The 26,107-nt window shown below is 38.5% G+C and overlaps 1 protein-coding gene and 1 long non-coding RNA gene across 10 annotated transcripts in view; one reads left to right on the top strand and one right to left on the bottom strand.

Annotated features, from left to right (window-relative positions):
- RUFY3 (RUN and FYVE domain containing 3) overlaps positions 1–17,901 on the top strand; it is an 81,400-nt gene extending 63,499 nt beyond the window's left edge. For 4 of the 9 annotated variants that reach the window (XM_045056247.1, XM_011281722.3, XM_019829403.3 and 1 more), the window contains 9 exons: positions 194–277; positions 2,699–2,866; positions 3,365–3,462; positions 7,615–7,734; positions 9,063–9,162; positions 10,843–10,907; positions 13,789–13,816; positions 14,603–14,671; positions 16,458–17,901. In XM_045056247.1, coding sequence (XP_044912182.1) covers positions 194–277; positions 2,699–2,866; positions 3,365–3,462; positions 7,615–7,734; positions 9,063–9,162; positions 10,843–10,907; positions 13,789–13,816; positions 14,603–14,671; positions 16,458–16,601 — 876 coding nt within the window. In that variant the 3' untranslated portion in view covers positions 16,602–17,901. Of the gene's footprint in view, positions 1–193; positions 278–2,698; positions 2,867–3,364; positions 3,463–5,027; positions 7,368–7,614; positions 7,735–9,062; positions 9,163–10,842; positions 10,908–13,100; positions 13,130–13,788; positions 13,817–14,602; positions 14,672–16,457 lie in introns of those variants that run through there. The other 5 variants (XM_045056250.1, XM_011281723.4, XM_003985299.6 and 2 more) reach the window with 3 other exon arrangements.
- LOC109499132 lies at positions 13,379–22,973 on the bottom strand. Its single transcript, XR_002156286.2, has 2 exons — positions 22,392–22,973; positions 13,379–18,403 (listed from the first exon to the last, which is right to left on the bottom strand). It is a non-coding gene; the product is annotated as an uncharacterized LOC109499132 (long non-coding RNA).
- Between the last annotated feature and the right edge of the window lie 3,134 nt (positions 22,974–26,107).

Below are 26,107 nucleotides of genomic sequence, written 5' to 3'. Positions count from 1 at the left end.
CTCAGAACAGAATTTTTTATTTACTAAGCTTCTTCAATCTCTTTGTTGTCTTCATTCATTGTTACACCCGTTTAACCACATATAATCATTTTTCCTTACTAAACAGCAGTACTAGTGTCAGCTAACGCTGTACAGGGTGTTTTTTTTTTTTTTAATCCTTAAATATATTTACTATTTCATGTATCTCTTCAAGGGTCCTAAGCAGGACAGAACTTCAGATGGGCAAGCACTGAGTGAAGCCAGAAAGCATTTAAAGGAGGAGACACAGTTGCGACTGGTAAACTTCACTTACGTTCTAGTAGTTCAGAAACCCATTAAACATAAAGGCCCACTTAGAGAGGTTTGATCTTACAGACCAGGGTCAGGAACATTAATAGTGACCTAACAGATTTTTGTAGATCCTAAAAAACTGTTTCTCACTCTTCTTTTTTCTTTTTTTAATTTTGAGTATGTTTATTGTGAATATGGTTCTACATAAAGGCAAGTTTTCATATGGTTGATTTTTACCTTCACTGGGCATTAGTTGTATAAAACACTCTTAACCAAGGATATTACCTTCTTCCATAGGAAGGGCTAGCTGCTAATTGATTAATACAGTGCATATTAGAAAACCATAGGAAATTTTGGGGGCACCTGGATGGCTCAGTCAGTTAAGCATCTAGCCCCGGCTCAGGTCATGATCTTGGGGTTTGTGGATTTGAGCCCCGCCTTGGGTTCTGTGCTGACAGCTCAGAGCCTGGAGCCTACTTCGGATTCTGTGTCTCCCTCTCTCTCTGCCCCTCCCCTACTCACGTCTCTCTCTTTCTCTCTCCCTCTATCTATCTCTCTCTCTCTCTCTCAAAAATAAATAAACTTTTAAAAAATTAAATGAAAAAATATTTTAAAATGGTAGGAAATTTTTAATTATCTGACTCAGTTAAAACGAAATCTAGAAAACCCTCTTAGCTAAGTCTTAGCGTGGATTTTTTCATATCATAATATTTGCTAATGAGAATATTGTTCATACAGAGCTCTTCTGTGACTCTTGTAATGATACTTTAATTAGTTGTTTCTATGACTTCTTTTTTTTAATTTTTTTATTTGAGTGTAGGTCACACACAATGTTACATTAGTTTCAGGTATATGTTTCTCACTTTTTTTTTTAATGTTTATTTTTGAGAGAGAGAGAGACAGACAGACAGACACAGAGCATGGGTGGGGGAGGGGCAGAGAGAAAGAGGGAGACACAGAATCTGAAGCAGGCTCCAGGCTCTGAGCCATCAGCACAGAGCCCAACGCGGAGCTCGAACTCACAAACTGTGAGATCGTGACCTGAGCTGAAGTCAGACACTTAACCAACTGAGCCCCCCAGAGCCCCGTTCCTCACTCTTTTTGAACCCATATTTCCTATAATGCTTTCTCAGTCCATTTTCTGAGACAGCTTTTGTAGTTTTATAGTTTCTGTTACAAGAACATTAGGTATATGGGACCTACCTTTTTAAACTTTATGATCCAAGCCCCTGTGAAGATTCTGATTTGTCTCCTTGGTGTGTGTGTGTGTGCATAAATGTATAATAATGAATAATACTCTTGTAATAGATTTTATATAAGTATTAGTATATTAAGACACCCCTTATTATACTAATAAGTATTAGTATATTAATATTAGTATATTAATATTAATATATCAATGGTATTGATATATTAACTCCTGCAATTTTGATAATATGACAGACAAAAGGATCTCCCCCCACCAATAGTGTTTCTGAAAATAGGGAAAAGCCTGCAAATAAAGGTGCCCTGCTTTGTACTAAAAATTATCACCAACTAACAGTGTAAGAATAGAATTTCAGGAGTTCTGAGAAAACAGCAATATAATCTTAGTATCCTTGAAATGACTATCATTTTCCTTCTATGTGTTTATCGATTAGATCTCAAAACACTTTCTATGAGGAAGATTCTAGAAATAATATATGTCAGCATTTTAAGAAGCAGTCTCATTTAATCATGCTACCCATGCACAGAGAAGTACCTCAGATGGCACATCAAAATCAAAATCTTACACAAAATTTTCCACATCCCTTATGTCACAATAAGATACATGTTTGTTAAAAAAGAAAAGAAACCAAGCAAGTAGGTCCTAGATATGCCCCAGGCACAGCATGGATGCAGAAGAACCTCAGGTCTTTGTATCTTTGATCATCCAAATAATGTTGCACTAATAATGGTTGAAACAAAAATGGGTTTCATGTTAAGTGAATATAAAAATTCAGTTAGCCATATCGATCATTCCCCGTTATTGAGATGTTTATGCTGGGGACCTAAAGTATCTTTTGGGTTTCTTGAGCTCTTAAATATGTCAGTAACATCCACATTGAAGAGAACTGCATCTATTTCATTTTATGGCTATATACATTTCCATAATAGGACATGACATCCCTTCTCTTACTATCACGGAGTGTCTCAAGTATGTGCATATTTTACACAGATTAAATAGCAGTATCTTGACCTACCAAGTTTTTCAGATTTGTAAATTATTGAGTAAATATTTTTGTGATGATCCTAATTATTGTTGTTAATGTCTCTGCATTGAATGATAACTTGTAGCTATTTTGCCAAAATATTCAGACCTGAGAGTTCACACCTTTTCCTTTGGAATTACAGAGTTTGAACTTAGTTGATGAAAGAGAATAAGCAGTTTATTTACCTTTGGGGGCAGGATGTTGAAAAAGAACTGGAGATCCAGATCAGCATGCGACAGGAGATGGAATTGGCTATGAAGATGCTAGAGAAGGATGTCTGTGAGAAGCAGGACGCCCTGGTGTCTCTGCGACAGCAGCTGGATGATCTCAGGGCTCTCAAGCATGAACTTGCCTTTAAGCTGCAGGTAGGGGGAATAAGAGGAATAGGCTCACTGGCTCTCCAAGATCCTTGGGCTTCCCAGAGTCGCATCTCATTTTGAGGCTAGCTGCCAATAAACCACTTGAGGAATCAGACCATTGCAGGGTCCCGTGTTGCTGTTCTGGAAAGCCATGGTCACTTTTCAGATTGTAATGGGAAAGGGGGTCTGTTACATCCATAAGATAATTTCTACTCTCCAGCCTAACCTGCCAACTGAGTTCTGTATTCCATTAGCTTTTATACTGAAATGTGATACATTGATGAACCTTCTGATGTTCATTTTTGTGGCAAAGATGCTTACAGCAATATTAATTTTAAACATTGCTTTTTGTTTCTTCTCCATCAGGAAATTAACTGGTATACAAATATATGAGCATTTCTATTTCTCTATCTCCCACTTACTCGTAATGTTCAAGAGGCCTGTGTGATTTATTTCAGGACTTTATGTTATATGTACATCACTCATACTTCTTTTCCGTAACAGAGTTCAGACTTAGGAGTGAAACAGAAAAGTGAATTAAACAGTCGCTTGGAAGAGAAGACTAATCAGATGGCTGCTACCATCAAACAACTCGAACAAAGGTAAAAGTGCTGTTTCTTTAGTGAAACACTTGGGGCTTTTAGTGCTGGAAGTAAGAGAAGTGTGCTCTGCATTTGGCAAACAAAGTGTATGAGATTCTCCCAACTTAACACCAGGCATGCTGGTAGAAAGCCAGTTAAATTTTGTGTTTCTCTAAGATGTCACTGAAAACATTTTTAAGAAACATATCAGCCTCTTGTGACTGCTTTGAACAGCAGAACAGTAACCCTCTTCCATCATCCCATTTCAGTGTCATGTTGGAGGAGGGATAACCTGTGAGGATGAAAGCACTTTTAAATATGTTTACAGTTGTTATTTTCTTCTTCATCATTGAAGTCTCGGAATGTGTTGGTGCTAGTGATGTCAGGGGTACTGAGGGCCCTTCTAATGCTTTAGCTCCTTTCTCTCCTCCCCACCATCTCCCTCTTGTCTCTCCTTTCTTCTGAGCAGTTCTGTGTGCCCACTGTCACCCCTGCCCGCTATCTTAAATTTGTCTGTCTCCAGCTCTGTCCCCTCTGGAGACCAGTCTTGGGTTTTCGTCTTCTGACTGGCTGTTTCAACTGGTACCTACAATTAAGTCTGCCCGAAACACGTCCTCTTGTGAAGGAATTGTGGCACCCACGGTCATTCTGTGTTGCCAGCCCGTGATGCCACCTTTAACACCCACTGGTCACCCTTCTTTTACTTGAGCAAAACTACACAGTTGCTGGTCCCTGCACATGCTTCCACTTTCCCCATCCATTCCTTCCCTAGTGGACCCACCAACTAGAAATGCCCTTCCTCTTCCCACTCCCTTGTTCTTGACATACATTTTTTACATTCAGACTCAAATGCCACCTCTCCAAAGCTTCCTCTGATACTTCTCTGATAACAGTAATCTACCCATTTGCCCTTGTTGGAATTCCCAGAGCCTTATATCCATACCTGCCCATAATGCTTACTTCTCACTTTCTGCCTCACGTTACAGCCATGTGTGTGTGTGTGCGTGTGTGTGTGTGTGTGTGTGTGTGTGTGTGTACCTTCTGATGAGAGTGTGAGTTCTCAGGGTTAGTTAATGAATTTTTTAAGTTCCCTCGTTGGATCTGCCTCAGTGCCATGAAACATACGAGATGTTCACTTAGCTGGTGCGTGAATGAAAGGATGAATGGGTTACTTCTTTTATTCAGATGATGCTTGACCAGGGGGTGGTCCTAAATGGCACTGCATATTAATGGTAACTCACAAGTTAATTGCAAATGAGCAAATAAGTTTGAAACTTCTGGTTTGACTGGTTTTTAATAAAAGAGTATCAGGTCTAACTAGGACATTCTGTAAGTGCTTGCTCATGAGCACTTACATGTTTATGATTTAACAGATTAATTTTGGTGTTCATAAGTTGTATTTTTGAAATGTGCAAATTATTTTTTGATAGTTTTTTGACGTGGCACTTAAAGTAGACAGAACTAAAACAATGACTTCCTTCTTCATATATTAAGCTGACTTTTTCTCTTGTTATTTTTGTCTTTCCCGTTTATTCATTTTCTCATTCCCCTTTCACTCCATTTTTATTTTTATCTTACTAATTTAGTGAAAAGGATTTGGTGAAACAGGCAAAGACCTTAAATAGTGCAGCGAATAAACTGATCCCCAAACATCATTAGGCACTTTGCAAGTGGTCACCTCGCAAGTCTGACGTACAACTTAATTGTAAAGAAAGAAATCTGGAAGTTACTACATTTAGGCTCTGATTCTACATAAAATGTCACCAAAAATTGACTTTGAATTTGTTGGGACTTTAAAAAAAAAAGAAAGGAAAAAAAAAAACCAGTTTGATATATAGGCTGTGGGTTTTTTTCTTTATTTTCTCCCCAGAGTTAGAAACCTTAGTATAAGTTCTCAATTAATTGCCAAATAAACTTTGAGAAATTACTTTTGAGTTGACCGATAAACACACCATTTAAAAAACACACACACAAGAAAAGCCTAGGGAATTAATTAAAACCCAGTGTGCAGATTTTATTGATGCCTTTACAAGCAGTCCCTGACCATATCAGATTCTAGGTGCATTGTGTGTACCAGCAAGCCTGCTCGGCCACTGCGACGTAGTGAATAGGAGGTGACAGCGTATGGACTAGCACTCTCCTAAAATAGCTCTGTGTCTCCTAGGCCCTGGCCCCTTTCCACTTCTGTTGTGTAGGTTTACTCCCCAAGCCACGGATAAGTACTTAGCATCTCACTACAGTTCTATTCTCAGTAACCAAGATTGCTTGCAACTTTTTTGCCTTAGTGACTTTGGGGGGGGAGGGGGTGGGAAACCCGCATCATTACATTTCTTTAAAGTACATAGAGATAAAGGTAGTGATTAGGTAACTTATGATAACGTAATAATGTGGAAGCTTGGAAAACCCTCCTAATATTTGTCATCTTCTACCTCTGCCATTTTCCTGCAGTGCCACTTCCTATTTAGGTAGCTCAGAGAGAACAATTTTAATGAAAAACTCGTCTATTAAAAAAAACAAAACAAAAAAAAACACACAAAAAAAAACACTACACAATTTTCAAATCTATCTTGCTTTTCCTTTTGAAGCAAAGACAACAAGGTATAGACATGAGTGATGGTTCCCCACCTGTCATTCCTTGCTGGAAACATTGACTTAAGAGCTTCTATTACTTTCTGTTCAGATGGGGATTTGCTAGTCTCTAGGAAACTAACTATCTAATTTTATTAGAAAACCATCTCAAGGTAGGAAATAGATACATAATAAACTCTTTATTATTATCTAGTCTAAAAACAAACATTCCCAGTAGATAACCACAAGAGTGATTAATTAGCAGGGCTTCTTTTTCTAAGTGACCCCAGATCTACCCCTTTCTAGGTTTTGCATTGTAAATAATCCTATAAATACTTGGATTTTTTTTTTTAATGACTTTTGATATGGGGGAACAGGCTGTACATAAGCCTTCATTCCTTCAAAAAGTCTTGACAAAAAAATGTTTTTTTCTCATTTTGGTATGATTTGCAGCATTTCAGCTGCTTAGGTGGGAACAAAGATAACCCCCCTTTGCTTCCAGCTTTTGAAACTCTTTACCTTCTTCTTGGAAAAACCAGAATTAAGAGAGTAAGATAGATTTCACTTGTGCTTCTATAGGTCCTTACAGACTTGAACCAAAGTCAAGTCAAAGAGCATATGACTAACCTCATGGAATATCCTGTGCTCTTGAACTTATTTTAGTTCTTATAATTTTGCACCTGTTCTTATCTTCATCAACCTTTTGTGGTGATGAATTGCCTTTTCTATGAGCATTTGGGAGGAGTGCTCAAACACTAAAATAAAACATTTTAAAGACTACAGATAGCATGCTTTCAAATTCTATTATATAGAGCCCCAGAGGTTTCACCTTTTAGAACATGCTTCTTTATAGGTGCAAAGTTATGGGATATATAGAAGAAAACATTCATTAGAATTCTCCAGAGAATACGATCAGGAATCTTACATAGGCCCGGTGCTGAGTTGTTTGTCCACTTAGTCACACACAACCTGGTGGGAATGGAAAAGGAAAGAGATGGCCAAACTCTGGCAAAGGCTTTTCCTTATAGAAACAGCCGAAAAGCCTTGGTAAGGGTTAATGTGTAATGTCCGTGATTTAATATAATTTGTGGTTTAGGGAAAGGACCAGGAACATGTTCTAATTCCACATATAATAAGGTAGTTGCCCATTTGCAAGTTCCAGTTATGTGTGTAAAGCAGAAATATGAAGTACCAAACCTATTAGGAAATAAACACAAACAAAAGGTGGATTTGACTTTAATTACTGTGTACTTGAGGTTGGCTTTGGATATGGATTTTCTAAAAAGTGATGTTTTATTGTTTATCATCTAATGGCTGTAAACTGTAGTACTAGAATAAAAAAAAAATTGGAAAATCAACTTTTCCTCTGCCTGGTTCACCTTCATCTTACTTTTCGTTGGAATTGGTTTCTTCTCCATCTTTTTTCCTCCATATAATTTCTTCCCCTGTGTCCTGCAAAGCTTTTTGTCCCCCCCACCCCACCCCACCCCGCAACGTCTCTCCATGCCTTCTTCCTTGGGTTGCTTTATTTTGTGTTGTAAACTTGGTCTTCCTCCCCACCATGGCTTTTGTTTTTTATCACAAGTTCATGTGGCTCACATCCAGATTGCGCCAGGCTGAGCGAGACCGCCAGTCTGCTGAGTTGGACAACCGGCTGTTCAAGCAGGACTTCGGAGACAAGATAAACAGTCTGCAGCTGGAAGTGGAGGAGCTCACCAGGCAGCGGTGAAGAGAGGGCAGCAGGAGCTGACAGGGTGGTCGTGGGTAATTCTAAGGCTAGCCGCAAGATTAGGAGGTCCCAGGATCCAGCCCCCTCTGTTCTGTCTTTGTAATGTCCTTTCTCTGGAATTAGATTCAGAAAGCTTCACCTGTATCAACATTTCCAAATCTTGTCAACATGCTTTGTAACCAAAGAATTAGGAAATTAGAATTCAAGGTCCCCAATAAATAGAAAGGAGTAAGAGAATTAATAGCCAACCTAACACTAATAATGGTATTTCCTAAATTTTTACTGTGTGCAGAAACTTCACAAAGTGCTTCACAGGCTTTCTGTCCTAACATCTTCCCATCAACCCTATTAGTAGTTGACTATATTACCCCCCATTTTCAGATGAAATTAAAGCTTAGATGGGTTCAGTTTGTCCAGATTGACACAGTGCAGCTAGTCAGTGGCAGCATTCTCAAAGCCTGTCTCTCTCTTGACTCCCAAGTCCTTAACAACTCTTCCATATTATCTGTCATTGAGACTCAATTCTCTGCAGAAGCCACTGACTTCAAACAAAGAGAACTTTGTTGTTAGATATAAAAGCACATGGCTACTAAGGACATTAGTGGCTGATGATGTAACTGGGCATTGAACACATAACTGTAAAGAGAGACCAGCTAATTAAAACGAAATGGGACTACAGTGTTAGTGCTTTCATATTGTTTCTTGTTGAAAATTGGTAAATACTGTCTTTCATTATAGCAAATCCTAATTGCCATTCAGTTGACCACAACTCTTTATTAACAGTTAATATTAGGAGCGCCTGGGTGGCTCAGTCGGTTAAGTGGCCGACTTCAGCTCAGGTCATGATCTCACGGTTCATGGGTTCGAGCCCCGCATTGGGCTCTGTGCTGACAGGTCAGAGCCTGGAGCCTGCTTCAGATTCTGTGTCTCCCTCTCTCTCTCTCTGCGCCTCTGCCACTGGTGCTCTGTTTCTCTCTGTCTCTCAAAAATAAATAAATGTTAAAGAAATATTGTAAGACTCTTAAAAAAAAAGAGTTAATACTGATATTCAGAGAGTGGTGACCCTTGGGTACTAGGAGATCTTAAAGTACATTCTTAATTACCCAAGAAAGATTTTAAAAGTGTCTGTATTTTAGTGTTACTGGTTTTACTGTATTATATTTTAACACCTTAAAACCTGATTGCCCACATATATCTGGTATCCTTTTATTAATCAAGTATTAAAATGTAATTGCTGAGCTTTAGGAAAAGGGTTGGGTGTTCTTTAGAAATTATGAGTGCAGAAACCCAAATTTTCATCCTTTTCCTCTCCCATCTGTCCCAGGCACCAGCTTGAGTTAGAGCTAAAACAGGAAAGAGAAAGAAGGTTACAAAACAACAGGAACATCCCAGGAAAGGGCTTTCAGAAGCCAGAACCCAAAACGGTAATATTTGTTATTCCCTTATTCATTTACTTAATTTTTAGAGGCTACTTCGATGTGCTGGACAGTTTTCTCTCCTGGAACATGAGCTTAATTGCTGTGGCCTTGAGTATGTAGATGGCAGACAAGACCTGGGGTAAACATAAGGCCTTGATTCTCAGTCTGTCTCTGGACACTCTCTCTGACTTGATTTCATTTGGAAAAGAAGATTAATAACCATGATTTCCAGTGACCCTCTTAATCCCTTTCGCTTTAAGATTGTTTTGGTATCTTAACAAAAACTGGTGTTCCTTGGGATTCTACTGGCTAACATCTTCAATAATATGTTATAGTAATCTTTCCCCACCCTGATTTTCCATTTAACAGAATTGTCTTAAATATGGATTTGCTTCTGTATACCGTTTTCAGAATCATGAGGATTCCAGTTTTACTTTTCTTGGGAAATTAGAAGAGGGAACATAGAGTGATTAAAGAGCAAGAGTAGACATATCTACAGGACAGTCTTAGGAGTGAGACTCCCAGCTCCTGTAGTGGTTAGGAAGCTAAAATGGAAAAGTCCATCTCTGGGATCCATGAAACGGGAGCCAATGTCGTTAAATAATAAAATCAGAAACGTATGAAATACATTTTCTGTCAAAGACAAACACAGGGAAAAAATTATCTTCTTTGTTTACATCATATATAACAAAGCAGGACAAATTTATAAGCTTCTTAATTTAAAATTGCTAGAGAAAGAGATGCTAATTTGCTGGAGAGCAGAAAATAATGGTAAATAGAAATTTATTATGTAGTAGTAATCACTGCAATTTAAAGTGTACAAAATACCACTCCTTTTGTAGCATGCCAACTTCATTATTTTAGTTTAGCAAACATAAAATCTACTTAGAAGGGCTTATAGAGATTTACTTAAATTCTTGGCCTTTTTTACCCTGCTTTTCCAGTGAGGCCTTAAGTTTCTCAATCTGGAATTGTCCTGCGGTAGGGGTTCCAGGAGTGTAAATGTTGCATTAACCTCCTTTCCTTGACACTTGAGTGGTCTAAGAATGTGCATTCTATTTTTGGAGGCTGATGGACAGCAGCTCAAGGCAGACAGCAGTGTCCACAGAAAGAATTTGTCACTGAAAACTGCCTAGGCAGGGCTTACACACTTTGGTAGAGTGGATGTTTGGAACTTTACATTGGTCCTTCAAAATACAAAACTCAAGTGTCTAGGCTATGCAAGTTGTTACGGTGTTGTGGCAGCTGCTTGACTGAGTGTCCACAGGGTTATAATCTGCTATATATGGCCATGCTTGGTTTTACCAGTTATCCAGAGCTCAGTGGGGAGTGGGAGGTGAAGATATATAGAGATAGAAGTAACTAACATACCCTAAGCAGTAACTGATACCTTGAGCTCACTTTGCAAGTAAATAGGATATATTCTGAATTTTATTTGAATTGCAAGAGTTAAGGAGAATACCTACTCTGAAAATCATTTGTTGCAAACCCTATCAGAATAATTTGTTAAGAAAGTAATTAGAGCAAAGAATGAGGAAATATTCTGGAAGGTAAATTCCTTCCATATAATAATAAAGCTGCTTAGTGTTATGCCTAAGCTAAGTCAATACAGAAGAAAATGTCTGCGGCATCATCACTGCTTAGCATTCTGAATAATTAATATACTGGGCTGTTTTCTTTTGGCAGGATGGGAAGCACAGAATTCAAGAGGAAAATGCTAAACTTAAAAAGCCCCTGGACGAAAGCCACAGGTGTTTGTTAATAAAATACTAAGATATAAATGTATTTTGGGTGGAAAGAGGGACCTTTCGATACATATGGGCAATGGCACTGACCAGACACTGACTTGTAATAGTAATACTCCAGCAAGTTATTTCAAAGGGGGCATGAACAAGTCAAGCAGAGAGCACGTATTAAAACCAAACCCATTTAGTCCATTTTAGAAGAAAGCAGGGTAATAATCAAGCTGTCCTCCGACTCTTCCCCTGGTTAGTCCTCAAACTCACATGATCACTTCAAAGATTATGTTTCATCTTTACTGGATCGGCATCACAAAGGAACGAAGTACGAGTCATAGCATTTCTCAGGGTCTTTAGTGTACTTGAGTAGGACTTGTTTCCACTTGTGAGCTAGTGGAGGGCAGCTATGTTTCACATAAATCCTCTCATTTCCCTCGTGTCCTTTCTCTTAAGGGTCTCAAACAGCCTAACTCTTTGTCTTTTTCTTAACTCTTCATCTGATTTGCTCACTATGAAAAGTATTAGGATAGTATCAAGGAAGTGAACTTTTAACAATTATTTTAGCAAGTAGAAATAAAATATTACACAGTGCCACTGCATTAAAAAACAAAGGTCGTTCCATCCACAATGTGGATGGAACTGGAGAGAGTGATGCTAAGTGAAATAAGCCATACAGAGAAAGACAGATACCATATGTTTTCACTCTTATGTGGATCCTGAGAAACTTAACAGAAACCCTTGGAGGAGAGGAAAGAAAAAAAAAAAAAAAGAGGTTAGAGTGGGAGACAGCCAAAGCATAAGAGACTCTTAAAAACTGAGAACAGGGGCGCCTGGGTGGCTCAGTTGGTTGGGCGTCCGACTTCAGCTCAGGTCACGATCTCGCGGTCTGTGAGTTCAAGCCCCGCGTCGGGCTCTGGGCTGATGGCTCAGAGCCTGGAGCCTGCTTCCAATTCTGTGTCTCCCTCTCTCTTTGTCCCTCCCCCGTTCACGCTCTGTCTCTCTCTGTCTCAAAAATAAATAAACGTTAAAAAAAAAAATTAAAAAAAAACTGAGAACAAACTGAGGGTTGATGGGGGTGGGAGGGAGGGGAGGGTGGGTGATGGGTATTGAGGAGGGCACCTTTTGGGATGAGCACTGGGTGTTGTATGGAAACCAATTTGACAATAAATTTCATATATTGAAAAAATAAAATAAAATAAAATAAAATAAAATAAAATAAAATAAAATAAAATAAAATAAATAAAATAAAAACAAAGGTGGTCCAACTGTATAACATTCTGGACAAGCCAAAACCATGGAGACAGTGATTGCCAGGGGTTAGGGGATATGCATGGATAAGCACAGTAAAAATTTTTTAGGACAGTGAAAATACTCCTATGGTATTGTAATGCTAGATACATGTCTTACATTTGTCCAAACCCATAGAATGTACAACACCAAGAGTGAACCCTAATGTAAACTGCAGACTTTGGGTAGTTATGACGTGTTAGTGTAGGTTTGCTGATTGTAACATTGTCTACCCCCTCCCCCCCTTCCCTGTTACAGAATGTAGATATTGGGGGAGCATGGGGGGCCGGTAAAGTATATTGGAAATACTTTCTGGGAAATGTCGGTACTTTCTGCTCAGTTTTTCTGTGAACCTAAAACTGCTCCAAAATTCACTCCGTTACAACAACAACAACAACAGCAAAGGTTAATAACAAGAAAGACACCACAGTGGGGGTTGGAGAGAACAATGCAGTGTACATTTTTGGCAGCTGTCCCTGTCTAGGCTTTGAAGCCTCAAGAATAAGGCCGTGTGTCACCTGAGCAAAGTAGCTGCTGGAGAAGATAAATCAGTAGACTGATTATGCGGGCACTTGGCCTCCAAAGCCAGAATGATTCCAAAGCCTTTAAGTTTACTCCCAAAGAGAGCATGGTCTGATGTAGGACTAACCTTAAACTACCCCACAGATCAGTATGGGCCACAGAAAGGAACTAGAAAGGCTATAAAATTAACAAGGACTTAAAAGAGCCTTTCAGAATCGGCCCCATTCCAGCCTAAAACCAAGTACTTTACAATCAGGAGGACCTTACATGCCAGGTTTTGATTTAGGCCCTGGGAATATAAGACAAGACTACCTTATGTCTGTGTCACGTCACATTCATTATTTCCTTAACATTTTAATTCTTAGGAAAGTTTAATCATCTGTTCCTACTTTACAGATGCGAAAACTGAGGAGCAGAGAGGCAAGGTGGCACACCTAAGTTGCCTCTACTTACCATGTCTTCTGTGTATAAGTCCTTTGTCTAAAGCAGCTCCCAGATCCTGAACTACAGTCCTAAAACATACCCAGGTTTCTTGGGATTACGGTCCAAGGAACAGCTGAGAACCTGGTCACTCTGGTGGTCACCCTGCCACTCGATGGAAGAGAACTGGAGCCACTGTGGATGTGTGGTGCATTATCCCCAGAACTGTGACAATCTCATCCATTCTCTCCCTCATTAATTTGCTAAAGTTCACATCTTAAGAATATTTGGAAGAGGGGATTAATACATGACATATAATAGGTTTCTATAATATCAGAAAAAAGAAACTTTTAAAATGTATAGCATTGGCCATTGGAGTTTTATAGGCTGGGATACAAGTGCTATTTTCTTGGCAGTAAAAAGAAAACAACAAATGTAACTCCAAATCCATTTTTAAACAGGAACCATAATGTAGGTCAAGGATCAGATTCTAGTAATAGGTTTAACTACAAAAATTGCTTCTCCTTGGAGGTCAAGATTAATAATTATGTCAGTCCCAACAACATAAAAGAACCATGGTAATGATTTTTCTTTGCTTTTGAAATGATTCACATGGAAATACAATAAGTTGCTGTTTGTTACTGTTTTTAATTTTCCATTGTAGGCTGCCGTCTCCCCCTGCGAATGAACAGGTAACCGAGTCTCCTGTTCTCAAACGTCTCATGTAAATGATGTAGTTGGCTGTCCCATTCCTAGCTGAACACAGGCAGCACGGGAAGTAGATGAATGCACACAGGCCTCTGTGCCCCGTCCTTTTAACAGTATCCTCAACAAACACGCATTGGCCTGAAACTCTCACAGGAAGTAGCACAGCTCTGAGCAATTTACTAAGGAAATGGCACGTCTCACTTCTTAGAAATTCTCTTTGACCTAAGAGAGTGCCTCCTCTTCCCTTAGTTTTCTCTTCTATAAAACAGAAAAAATACTTCTTGCTCACTTGGAAATAAACAAATATAAATGGTTGTAAGATACTTTGCATATATAATAGGATATGACAACCCATGAGAAAGAAGACACAGGCTGCTATGACTGAGTCACCCCTTTCATTTATCTGTTAGGAATTTAAAAAAAGAAAAAAAAAGCAAAATAGAATATTGCTTTCTATTCCTGTTGATATGATAGGAAAAGAGGGATGGGGCTTTTTAAAACTTCTTACTTCATACTTGTATACTTGAATTTTCTTTTTATAACTGAAATCACATGTTACTTTATTATAAAAGTGAAAAGAGCTCCAAGGATAGTGATAGGATTAGTAGAGTTGTATTAAGGCACGAGGACCGTATACAATTTGTTTCTTTAGTTTCCAGATAGCCTGTAGTGTGGTTGTGTTAATTTTGTAACTTAAAAAAAATGAGTATTCTGAAAGTATTCATGTTTCTGAGACCAAGAGAAACTAACTGGCTCAATATGTGGTTTAGGACCAGCCGCTGCTCTCTGCAAAGCCACAGATGTGTCAGCTGTGCCAGCAAGACGGCCGCCTTGCAAAGGTAACGATGCTGAGAACCAAACAGGTTCTTCACCAGGATGTCCGTTACACCACTAGTCCCTTTCAGTAACAGGGACTTTGCTGTGTAGAGGGCAGAGTGGGGAGAAAAAGCAAAAGGAGCAAGCATTTATTGTGTACCCATTTTTTTCAGTCATAGTATGTCATGTCAGTAAATCCCCATGAACACAAATATAAAGAATTTAAAACAAATTTATAAATGTTTATTGAGTGCCTGCTGTGTAGAATGTGCTATCTCGTGTGCTGGAGAAAGAGTCATGAGCAAAGCGTAGACCAAGTCCCTGTTGTAAAGCTTATCTCCTCTGTGACATCATTTTGTAGATGAACCTTGGGCTCAGAGATGTGAAGCACATTTCTCAAAGTTACTCAAGTCATGAGTGGCAAGGCCCAGCTGCAGCCTGACTTTGGCCCCAAAGTCTGTACTCTTCCAGTACTCCATCCTGCTTAGAACAAATCAGACAGTTTTGGGGAAGGGAGATTCTTTGAATTATTTGGAGAATCAGCCTCTGAGAGGGAAATGAGCTCTCTCCACCAAAACCACTTGTTTTCCCCTCGGATCCTCAAGGGTCTCTGCTTGAGCGCTTCCCCAGTTTGCTAGAGTAGGCAGAGTGAAGGAAGTGTTCAGATACAGCAAGTGTTCTGGTAGCCAGGTCTTTGACCTGCTCATAGTAGTATCCATCCCCCCACCCACATGTCATGTGGTCCCCAGTTCATAGATGTTCAAGAAATGGGCAAATGACTGTAAGAAACAAGTGCTTGGAAGAGATGAGGAAATGTGCCGAATTCTGCCTTTGAAGCCTCTATGCCACCCTTTGTGATCATGCTGAATTTTAACAAGCAAAACTATAATATGACCTAGTCTTAACAGAATCAGATAAAGATGAACTGCCTTTATAGAGTTGGAATTACAGAAATAATGTCTGTTTCTGGAAGAGAATCTAATTCTGGCTTTTCTAATTCTGCACAGTAACTACAATATGTCAGGAAAATTCCTCTCGGGCTTTCAAATAAAAGTGACCCCCTACCTCTGCTGCATCCTCGGGAAGGTGAATTGTTTGGGAGAAAGCAGCATTATTAATGGGGGGAATTACTCTTCACAGCCTTTACTAGGGACCCTTGGAGCTATGTGTGTGCCACCCTACCACACAGCCTTACCAGTGACACTGCCATAATGACCCACGTGCTGTCCCATTGCATGGCCACTAAATATTCAAAATGCTTAATAAAGAGACTGATTTCCCTATAAAGAGGATGTAGGGAAGCTGTGCTCCTGCTGCGCTGATATCCCAAAAGATATGTCTGTAGAGTATTACAGGGAAGCATTAAGCACATCAGTGTATTAAGAATTCTACTTTCACTTCATGCTCAGCAAGTTTTTTAATCCTAGGCTGGCTACCGCTACCCAGTCCATGGCTAGGTCACTCACTGCCTGCCCGCCTTATTTGGAGTATTCTTAAGTACTTGCAAACTAATTTTAGAATTAGCCCACATAAAAGTGAATATAATGGGTGGGAACATTCTAAAAGTAAGCAATTTGTGTATTATTTGTTCTTTTGAATTCTGTGGCACTGCTTCTCTTCATTTAGATCTAAGAACTAGACAGGCTTCCTTGTAGACAGAAACTGTGTTTGGTCAGATACTATCTGGCACATAGCAGACATTAGTCAATAATTAGGTATTGAGCACTTACCATATTTGGCCTTTTCTGTTCCATGCATCTATATGGCCTGCTCCTCTATCCCCCACCTAACCTCCTCTTCTCCTTGTAGAATATGTGTAAGAACTGCAGAGGAACGTTCTGTGATGCCTGCTCAACAAATGAACTGCCTCTTCCCTCGAGTATCAAGCCTGAGCGAGTTTGCAATCCCTGCCATGAGCATCTGATGAAACAGTATTCCGCCAGCCCATCGTAAGACTGGAAGCCAAGGCCTGGACCAGTGTCTGTACCTGCGTTAGATGTCAAGATTTCCTAAAACCCAGACCTTAGAATCAACTCCAGAATTGATAGCAATGATTTAAATAAACCAGGTCCAGGGAGAAAAGGCAGTGAGTAGTTGGGGGTCCTGGAAATTTTGCTCATTTTCCCTAATGACTATGAATAAAAGTTACTCAGTTGAGCCCCTCTCTTCTAAATCTAAACAATCCCACCTTGAAGCCTTAATTCTGTAGCTTGTCTTTGGAGGGGCTATTCATTTTTATGAATAGTGATAATAATACTGGGGTGAATATAATAGGAGAGAGAGTCCAACAGATAAGAAAAGGAAAATGATTATCTCCCTCTATTGTGCAGATTCAAGGGGGAAAGATAAATGTTACCTGAGATCAAAATAATAGATATTATATATTTTCCCTGGGTGCTGCTAGACATAAACATTGTTTCCTCTTCACCCCCACTAACTACCTCTTTCAAGTATCTCTACCAAACTGTGAACCCAAACTCAGGGAAAAGAAATTAAAGAGTAATATAAATTTTGAATGTACTTAAAACAATATTATAATTTATTATAGTTTCAGGACCAGAAAGGCCCTGGGCTATAAATGTTTTCAATATCAGAACAAGAGAAACACTTGACAGTTTATCCACTTAATGACTTCAAAAGTAAATATCTGCCCTCTTCAGAATGTCCTACTAAAAAATAAGCCAACTCCCTTCCTCATCCTTCCCTGCTCTCCCAAGTCCTAAGGAAAATTGTAAGATATTTTAAAAATAGGGTTTGACTTTTGCAAGTAGTTATTGAAAGCAAAGCTAAGTTGCGTGTAAAACAAATTTGTCCATGTCTGAGAACAATTAGATCAGAATATTTATTAAATTTTCTTGAATAAGCGATACCTTATTCTGAGCCAAGAATTTGAACTGGTAGACAGGTTTCTTGGAAAACGTGACACTCAAACATCTCTTCATAACAAACCCTTTGGGGGAAAAGAGGAATGTGCTTTCCACAAGGGAAGGAAAGAAATGGTATATGCTATTTTGATTATGTTACATGTGCCTAGATTGTTTGATTCCAATTAAGACCTAAGAAGATACGATTCTGTAACTGGTTTAGAATTCTGGGGTGAAAACATCCTGGAACCATGATACTTGATAAATTCTGTCTCCTGAGAAGGGTTATAGCCTGGAAAAGAGTTGTTATTCAGGAAGTCTGGCTTGTTACATGGTGAAGTTGAGCTATAAGAGTACCAGGAAAGAATAAAATCTAATAGTCTTGCCTAGGTTGTTGACTGGTTTTTTTCCCTTTAAATATTTCTGTGTGTGTGTGTGTGCGTGGTTCTTCATTCGTCTTATTTTTGGCCACCTACATGTTTTCAGCACTGTTCTAAGTGCTACAGATAATATGGGGAATTATCCTAAACTAGCAAAAGTTATTTATAATTAGTTTTGAATTAAATTGAAAAGAGGCAGCTCTGTACATGGAATATGAGGAAGAATAATTAGCCACTGAGATTTTATTGAGACTTACACATAAGCTATTTAGCATTTTTTTCATGTTTTATTTTTTTAGAGAGAAAGCACTCAAGCAGGGGAGGGGCAGAGAGGCGGGGGGACAGAGGATCTGAAGCAGGCTCTGTGCTGACCACAGATGCAGGGCTCAAATTCATGATCCGTGAAATCACCACCTAAGCCGAAGTCTGACGCACAGCCAACTGAGGCACCCAGGCGCCCCAGCCCTTTCTCTTTTTGAAACAAAGCTCCAACGATCTGTTATTAGTGTAGCTGTCAACAAAAGCAAGGAAACGAAGTCATGAAAGGCTTGACTTCATAGGTCTGTCTTCCTTAAAAACTGTTCTTTCCACTATTCACAGTAGCAACAAGAATACCATTCTTAGGACTAAACAACCAGAGGCAGAAGACTTGTACACTGAAGACTATACAACACTGCCTAAAGAAATTAAAGATACCAACAAATAGAAGGACACTCCATGTTTATGAATTGGAAGACTTAATATCATTAAGATGTCAATACTACCCAAAACCATCTACAGATTCCAAGTATCCCTATCAAAAATACCCATATTTTTTGCAGAAATAGAAGCATTTGTCTTAAATTCATATGGAATCTCAGGGGACACTCAAATAGCCAAAACAATCTTGAAAAAGAACAAAGTTGGAGGTCTCACTTCTGAAGTCAAAACTCACTACAAAGCTACAGTGATCAAAACAACATGGTACTGGCATAAAGCCCTAGACCAATGAAGTGAAAGAACTTAGAAATAAACCTTCACATATATGGACTAAAGATTTTTGAGATGGGTGCCAAGACCAAAAGGGGGTTAAAGGACAGTCTTCTCAACAAATTTGTTGACAAAAATTGGATGTCCACATGCCAAAAAAAAAAAAAAAAAAAGTGGGGCCTCTACTACATAACATACACAAATTAACTCAAAATTGTTCAAAGATCTAAACAAATGAGCTAGAACTAGAACCCATAGGGAAAAAAGAGGAAAAAATTCATCACAACTATTTGGCAAAAATTTAGGTAAGACCCCAAAAGCACAGTTAACAACAAAAAATAACAGAGGTTGGACTTCATCAAAATTAACTCGTGGAGAAATTAGAGCCCCTTGTGCATTGTTGGTAGCAGTGCAGCCACTGTGGAACAGTGTGATGGTTCCTGAAAAAATTAAAATTAAGACGTAATAGAGCAATTCCCCTTCTGGGTATACTGTAGTCAAAAGTGAAAGCAGGGGCTCAAAACACATTTCTACACCTATGTTCACAGTATTATTTACAATAGCCAAAATGTGAAAAGCAACCCAAGTGTCCACTGACCAATGAAAGAATAAAATGCAGTAGATACATACAATGGAATATTATTCAGCTTTAAAAAGTAAGGAAATTGTGACATCTACTACTACATGCATGAGCCTTGAGGACATTATAAGTGAAACAAGCCAGCCATAGAAGGACATATGACTCCACTTGCAAGACTCCTTAGAGCAGTCGAATTCAGACACAGTAGAATTGTGGTTGCCAAAGGCTGAGGGAAGGGGAAAGTGGATACAGAATTTCAGTTGGGGAAGATGAATATGGGTTGGTACACAGCTCCCTCTGCTGAAAGGGCCTGGAAGCCAACACTTGGTAACAACGGGCACAACCCAGCATTCAATTTTTGTATGGAAACCAATTTGACAATAAATTTCATATTAAAAAAAAAAAAAAAAAAAAAAAAGCTTGGTTTCTGAGGGGACTGGTGGCTCAGTCAGTTAAGCACCTGCCTTTGGCTCGGATCATGATCTCACGGTTTGGGAGTTCAAGCCCCACACTGGGCTCTCTGCTGTCAGCGCAAAGCCCACTTCAGATCCTCCGTCCCCTCTCTCTCTGCCCTTGCCCTGCTCATACTCTCTCAAAAATAAAAAATAAAAAGAAACTTAAGTTTGGTTTCTAATACCATTCTCCAATAAAAGGAATGAGGGCTCTTTGGAGAAATGACTGATTCTAGGTCTGGGACATCTTGTAATACCAGAAAGTAAGGAAGTGGCATAAAAACCAAAAACAGTAGGAGCAACAAAATAACGTAATATAGGATTATAAGCCAAAAAATAAAACTTTAGGAGTCCATATTGATATAAAAGATTAAATAAGTAAGGGAGAAGTGGCACATCTACACAGAATTACAAATGATTTATGTAGCTACTATTCCTCAGGAAGATGGAACTTCCTGCTTCTTCAATGTGGGCCATGCTTAGTAACTTGCTTCAAAAAAGTATGATATAGAAAGAAATAAAAGGAAATTTATAGTCACTTAGCAAACTCTATGTTGGCAAGATCAAGAAAACTGATGCCTGTGATAAGTCACGCTTAGAACGTGAATCTTTGACAAGGTGTAGTGAAATGGCACCTTTGTGTTCTTCCTCCCCAAATCCTATAACCCCAGTCTAACCAGGAGAAAAACCTCAGAAGACTCCAACTGAAGGACATTCTACAAAGTACCTGACCAGTATACCTTAAAATTGTCAAGGTCATCCAAAATAAAAAAGTCTAAGATTAAAGAGCCACGATGACTAAATGTAATGTGCCCTGGGGACAAAAAGGATATGAAGAAAAAGCCAAAAAAAATCTGAAGTGTGGAATGTAGTTAATGGCAATGTACTAATGTTAGTTATGACAAATCTGTAGCAATGTAAGAAGTCAACAGTAGTGAAACTAGGTGAGGTGCATATAGAAATTCTATTCTTGCAATATTTTTGTATACCGAAAACTATCCTGAAATTAAAAGTTTAAGAAAGGGTGTTTTCATACTCCTAACTATAGGTCTAACCTTATAGAACTTAATTTAACTCCCTAGATGTTATTTCCAAATAGAGTAAGAATTTTCCTCAGAATGAGGATTTTAAGTCAGATTTATACCTCAGAGTAAGTCAATAAAAATGTATGATGAAACTCTTAAAGGGAACTTAACCATTCTGTGAAAGGACTCAACGACAGACTAGTGATTTTGAAGTAGTTCTCAGGACCACTGTCTATTATAACCTCATTTCAGCTTTGCTCAACAGAAAATGTAGGCCTTTTTTAAGGAATTGTATTTCAGAAGTGACCATGTTTTGATTATAAAACATCTTTCAAATAACTTAGCCTAATATATCCACTTAAAAGTCCCTCAGGTCAAATCTCAAGGATTCTTAGACGCTGGTGGGCTTGAAGATTTGTCAATTATTGAGATCTTTTATTGTCAACAATCCTGAGGAAAATTAATTTTGTTAACACAACTACTTTTGTATAAGAGAATCTTATAAGCATCTCAGTCTATCAAATCAGAAATCAAGAAACCAACTCTTGGTTTGGGCTCAGGTCCAGATCTCACAGTTTGTGAGTTTGAGCCCCGCATGGGGCTCCCCACTGCTAGTGCAGAGCCTGCTTGGGGTTCTCTCTCCCTCTCTCTCTGCCCCTCCCCTGCTCATGCTGTCTCTTTCTCAAGATAAATTAAAAAATAAACTTTAGAACAAAAGGCAAACTTTATTCAGACAACGTATTATCTTGAAATGTAAAATTAGTTAAAAATAGAGCCAGTGACCAGTTGTAAGCATTGCTGAGGATGTCAGATTCCTACAAGTTAATAATTGAGTTTGATAGAGACACAGCACTCGGGCCTCCAACAGCAGGTTCAGTAGAAAAGCTATACAAGTCCCCAGGCAGCAACGGTGCCTTACCATTTGGAGGGTGCTGCTTTCCGACACAATAGCATCCATTCATATTCAACTATAAGGTCTATCAAAAAACAATTTATTCTCAGAGCCCCTGGGTGGTCCAATCAGTTAAGCATCCCACTCTTTGATTTCAGCTCAGGTTATGATGTTACGGTCATGAAATCAAGTCCCCCCGCGGGCTCTGCATGCACTAAGAGCACAGAGCCTGCTTAGGATTCTCCCTCTCTCTGCCCCTCCTCTGCTTGCACACTGACTCTCTCTCAAAATAAATAAACTTCAAAAAAAAAATTTATTCTTAGAAGTCAAAGGTTAAAAATTAGCCCAACTTGTATTGGGCTTGTATTCCCCCATTTGCTTTCTCAAGAGGACAAGAAATGGATGGAATTACAGCCAGCCTACCAGAAATTGTGAATAACTCAGTTTCTCTTTAACTCTTGGTCTTTATTCCCTAATGTCACTGTCACGTGGCAGAAAGAAAGGTTGAGAGCCTCTTTAGTTCAGTTAGAACCAGTTATGTTTTGCAATCACGGTCTTTGAATATACTTGTAAAATTTCACCTGTGGACTTCAAATTCAGTCTGGATCATTTGGAAGGTGGCTTCTTAAATGTATCTTGGTGATCCTTGTGAGTTTCACTAGGTCCATCCATATTCCAATCCACCTTGGCTTCATGCCTTGTTACCAGGTACTTTCAAAATCATCTCACTAGGATGTCCTAATTGTGACACAAAACCTAGAAGCCATACAAGGGGAGATTTAAGAATTGCACCACATAATAATAATTTTTGTTTTTTTAAAAAAGTAAGCTTCAAGCCCAGCATGGAGCCCAATGAGGGGCTTGAACTCATGACCCTGAGATCAAGGCCTGAGCTGAGATCAAGAGTTGGATGCTTAACTGACTGAACCACCCAAGCGCCCCCATAAAAATAATTTCTACCATGATAAGCAACCAAAATGACAAAGTGCCAGAGGGAAAGGTATTCATAGAGTTAGCTCCTTGCAAGAATAAAGGGCTCCATGAGGCGCCTGGGTGGCTCAGTCGGTTAAGCGTCTGACTTCAGCTCAGGTTACGATCTCACGCTCCATGAGTTTGAGCCCCGCGTCGGGCTCTGTGCTGACAGCTCAGAGCCTGAAGGCTGCTTCAGATTCTGTGTCTCCCCCTCTCTCTGCCCCTCCCCTGCTCATGCTGTCTCAAAAATAAATAAAAACATTAAAAAAAAAAAAAAAAAGAAGGGCTCCTATTAAGAAAAAACCCAAACACAATATAAAAACATCACAAAAAGGCAATCAGCAAAATTCAGTTTGTGGAAACCTCTATAAATACATCTTATTTCTTCAAATAAGGGCAAAAGTAATGGACGGGGAAACATGGATTAAAAGAAATAATAGGCACTTCATCTTCATTAAAGATATTTGTATGGCCAATAAACATGAAAAATGCTCAACATCGTCATGAACAGCAAGTTAAAACCACAACCAAGATACCACTACACACAGAATGGCTAAAATTACAAGCTGGCACCAACGAGGATGTGGGCCTACTGGAACTCTCACATTGTTGGTCCATATAAAATAGGATGACCACTTTGGAGAAAGGTATGTCAATTTCTAGTAAAATTAAAAAGATAATCAATCATACAATTTAGGATATTCTACTACTGAAAAGAAAGATTAAAACATAGATCCACAAAAAGGCTTGCACAAGAATGTTCAGAGCAACTTTATTCATAAGAGCCAAAAACTAGAAACAGCCCATCGTCCACCAGTTGTTCACCTAAGTGAAAGGTTAAATTGTGAAATGTTCATACAATGGAATACTACTCAGCAATGAAAAGGAACAAAGAGCTGAAACATATTAATGAAATCTCAAAACATGCTGAGTGAAAATTTACACAGGTATACATACTGTATGACCCCATTTATATGAAGTTCTAGAACTGGCCAAACTAATCTATGGTGAAAACAAAATTCTAACAGGGAGAAGGGATGGGAGTGGTGTAGGAATTGACTGGGAAAAGAATTTTCTGATGTGATGGAAATGCTCCATAGCTTGCTAGGGGTTTGTGTTACACAATTGTACATTAACACTCATCAAGTGGAAGGTACACTTAACATTTGTTCACTTCACTGTAAACTTTACTTCAAGAAAAAAACCCTAATTAACAATATGTATTCCAAAAAGCTTAAGATCAAGCTTAAGATCAATGCTTAAGATCAATCAAAGCTTAAGATCAATGTCTGCAACTTGGACATCTATAAAGAAAAAAAGATAGCTTGATGAATATACAGATATAAAGTGAGGAAGAGAATAAGACAAAATATTATTAGGTGTAGGTATAGGTATATGTATAATTCAACTTTTCTGTATGCTTGAAATTTTTTATTAAAAAACATTACAGGCCGGGCGCCTGGGTGGCTCAGTCACTTAAGGTCCAACTTCAGCTCAGGTCATGATCTCACAGTTTGTGAGTTCGAGCCCCGCGTCAGGCTCTGTGTTGACAGCTCGGAGCCTGGAGCCTGCTTCGGATTCTGTGTCTTCTCCTGTCTCTGCCCCCACCCCATGCTCATGCTCTGTCTCTCTCAATAATAAACATTAAAAAAAATTTTTTTAATAATAATAAAAAAATAAAAAACATTACAGGGGAAAGTCATAACCAACTGCAGAGTGTGGACTGTTGTTTAGATCCTGATTCAAATCAACTTTTCAAAACATTATTTTTCAGATATTTGTGATAAGAAATTAGTATTTTTAGGAATGGTGGTATTATTTTAAAGTCCTTTTTAAAGACAATATATATACTGAAATATATTTAGATAAAATGATGCCATGTCTTGGATCTGCTTTAAGATTAATATGAAGAGAATAAGTAGATGGAGATTTTAAGAGAGAAAAAAAGACAATTCACAGAAAAGGAAATCCCACAAGTCTTAAACATGAAATGCCACCTCATAGAAGAATACCATTGTGTTTTGGGTTTTTTTTTTAACCTCTCAAGATTGGCCAAGAATCGACTGCTAATATGCTGTGTTAATGAGGCTATGGGAAAATGGGCACTTGCATTGCTGGTGTAAACTAAGAAAAAACAAATTATAGACATAAGTTTAATTGTAGATCTAAATTACAAGTGCACATACTCTGACCATTTATCCTAGAGAAATTTATGTATGTACAAAATGACCTAAGTTTATTACAAGGTAATTCATTTCAGCATTACAGTAGCAAAAGATTGCAATTTTCCTGTTCACCAGTAAGGGACAGGTTAAATTATGTACATCCATACTGTACATTTTAAAAAATGAGAGGATTTTATATACGGATATAAAATGATCTTTAGGATGTATTAAATGGAAAAAAATGGCACAGAACAGCATGTATAGTATACTATAAATTTATATTTTTAAAATGAAAATATCTATTAATATTTGCTTATCTACACAGTAAATATCACTGGATGTTCATACTAGAAACTGATGGCAGGGTTGCCTGAGAAGGGGATCTATGTAGCTGAACAGGATGGGAGGGAGACTTCACTGTTTACCCTTTCATATCTCTTGAATTTTATTTCATTCAAAAAATAAAATATAAACAATTTACAAATTACCCCACCATTTATTTTCATATCATACAGATTTAAGAACCAAACTAAACCTTCCTATATATATCCCTGTCCTAAAATCCAGTAAGAAAACCACCTAACTAAAATACTGGGCAGCAAACCAAACCAAAGGCGTCTCACCAAAGGCAATATGAACATGTAAACAAACACATAAAAAGATGCTGACCATCTTAGGTCATCAAGGAATTGTAAGCTAAAACAAGAGAACCAGCGCACATCTATTAGAATAGCTCAAATCCAAAGCAGTGACAACACCAAATGCTGATAAGAACAAATTGCTGCAGGAACACACATTCATTGCTAGTGGAAATGCAAAATGGCACAGCCACCTAGGAAGAGTTTGGCAGTTTCTTACAAACCTAAACATAGTCCTACCATATGATCCAGCAATCATGCTCCTGGGTATTTACCCAAATGAGCTGAAATCTTATGTACACACAAAAACCTACACATGAATGTTTATAGCAGCTTTATTCCCTTCCTACAAACTTCAGAGATTCTCTTCTAATCTGCTGAATTGAGGGAAAATGTATTCCTACTACATTACAGCAATTTTTTTCAAAGCCCCTGGAACTTAGGCCTGCCTCTACTTTACTGCCGATAAACCATTCTACTCCATAATAAGGTCCTGCCAATTGAATGTGAACCTTTTCACAT

This window comes from Felis catus, chromosome B1, assembly GCF_018350175.1.
Source record: "Felis catus isolate Fca126 chromosome B1, F.catus_Fca126_mat1.0, whole genome shotgun sequence".
Taxonomy (NCBI): domain Eukaryota; kingdom Metazoa; phylum Chordata; class Mammalia; order Carnivora; family Felidae; genus Felis; species Felis catus.
This window is presented reverse-complemented; position numbering and strand designations above follow the sequence as displayed.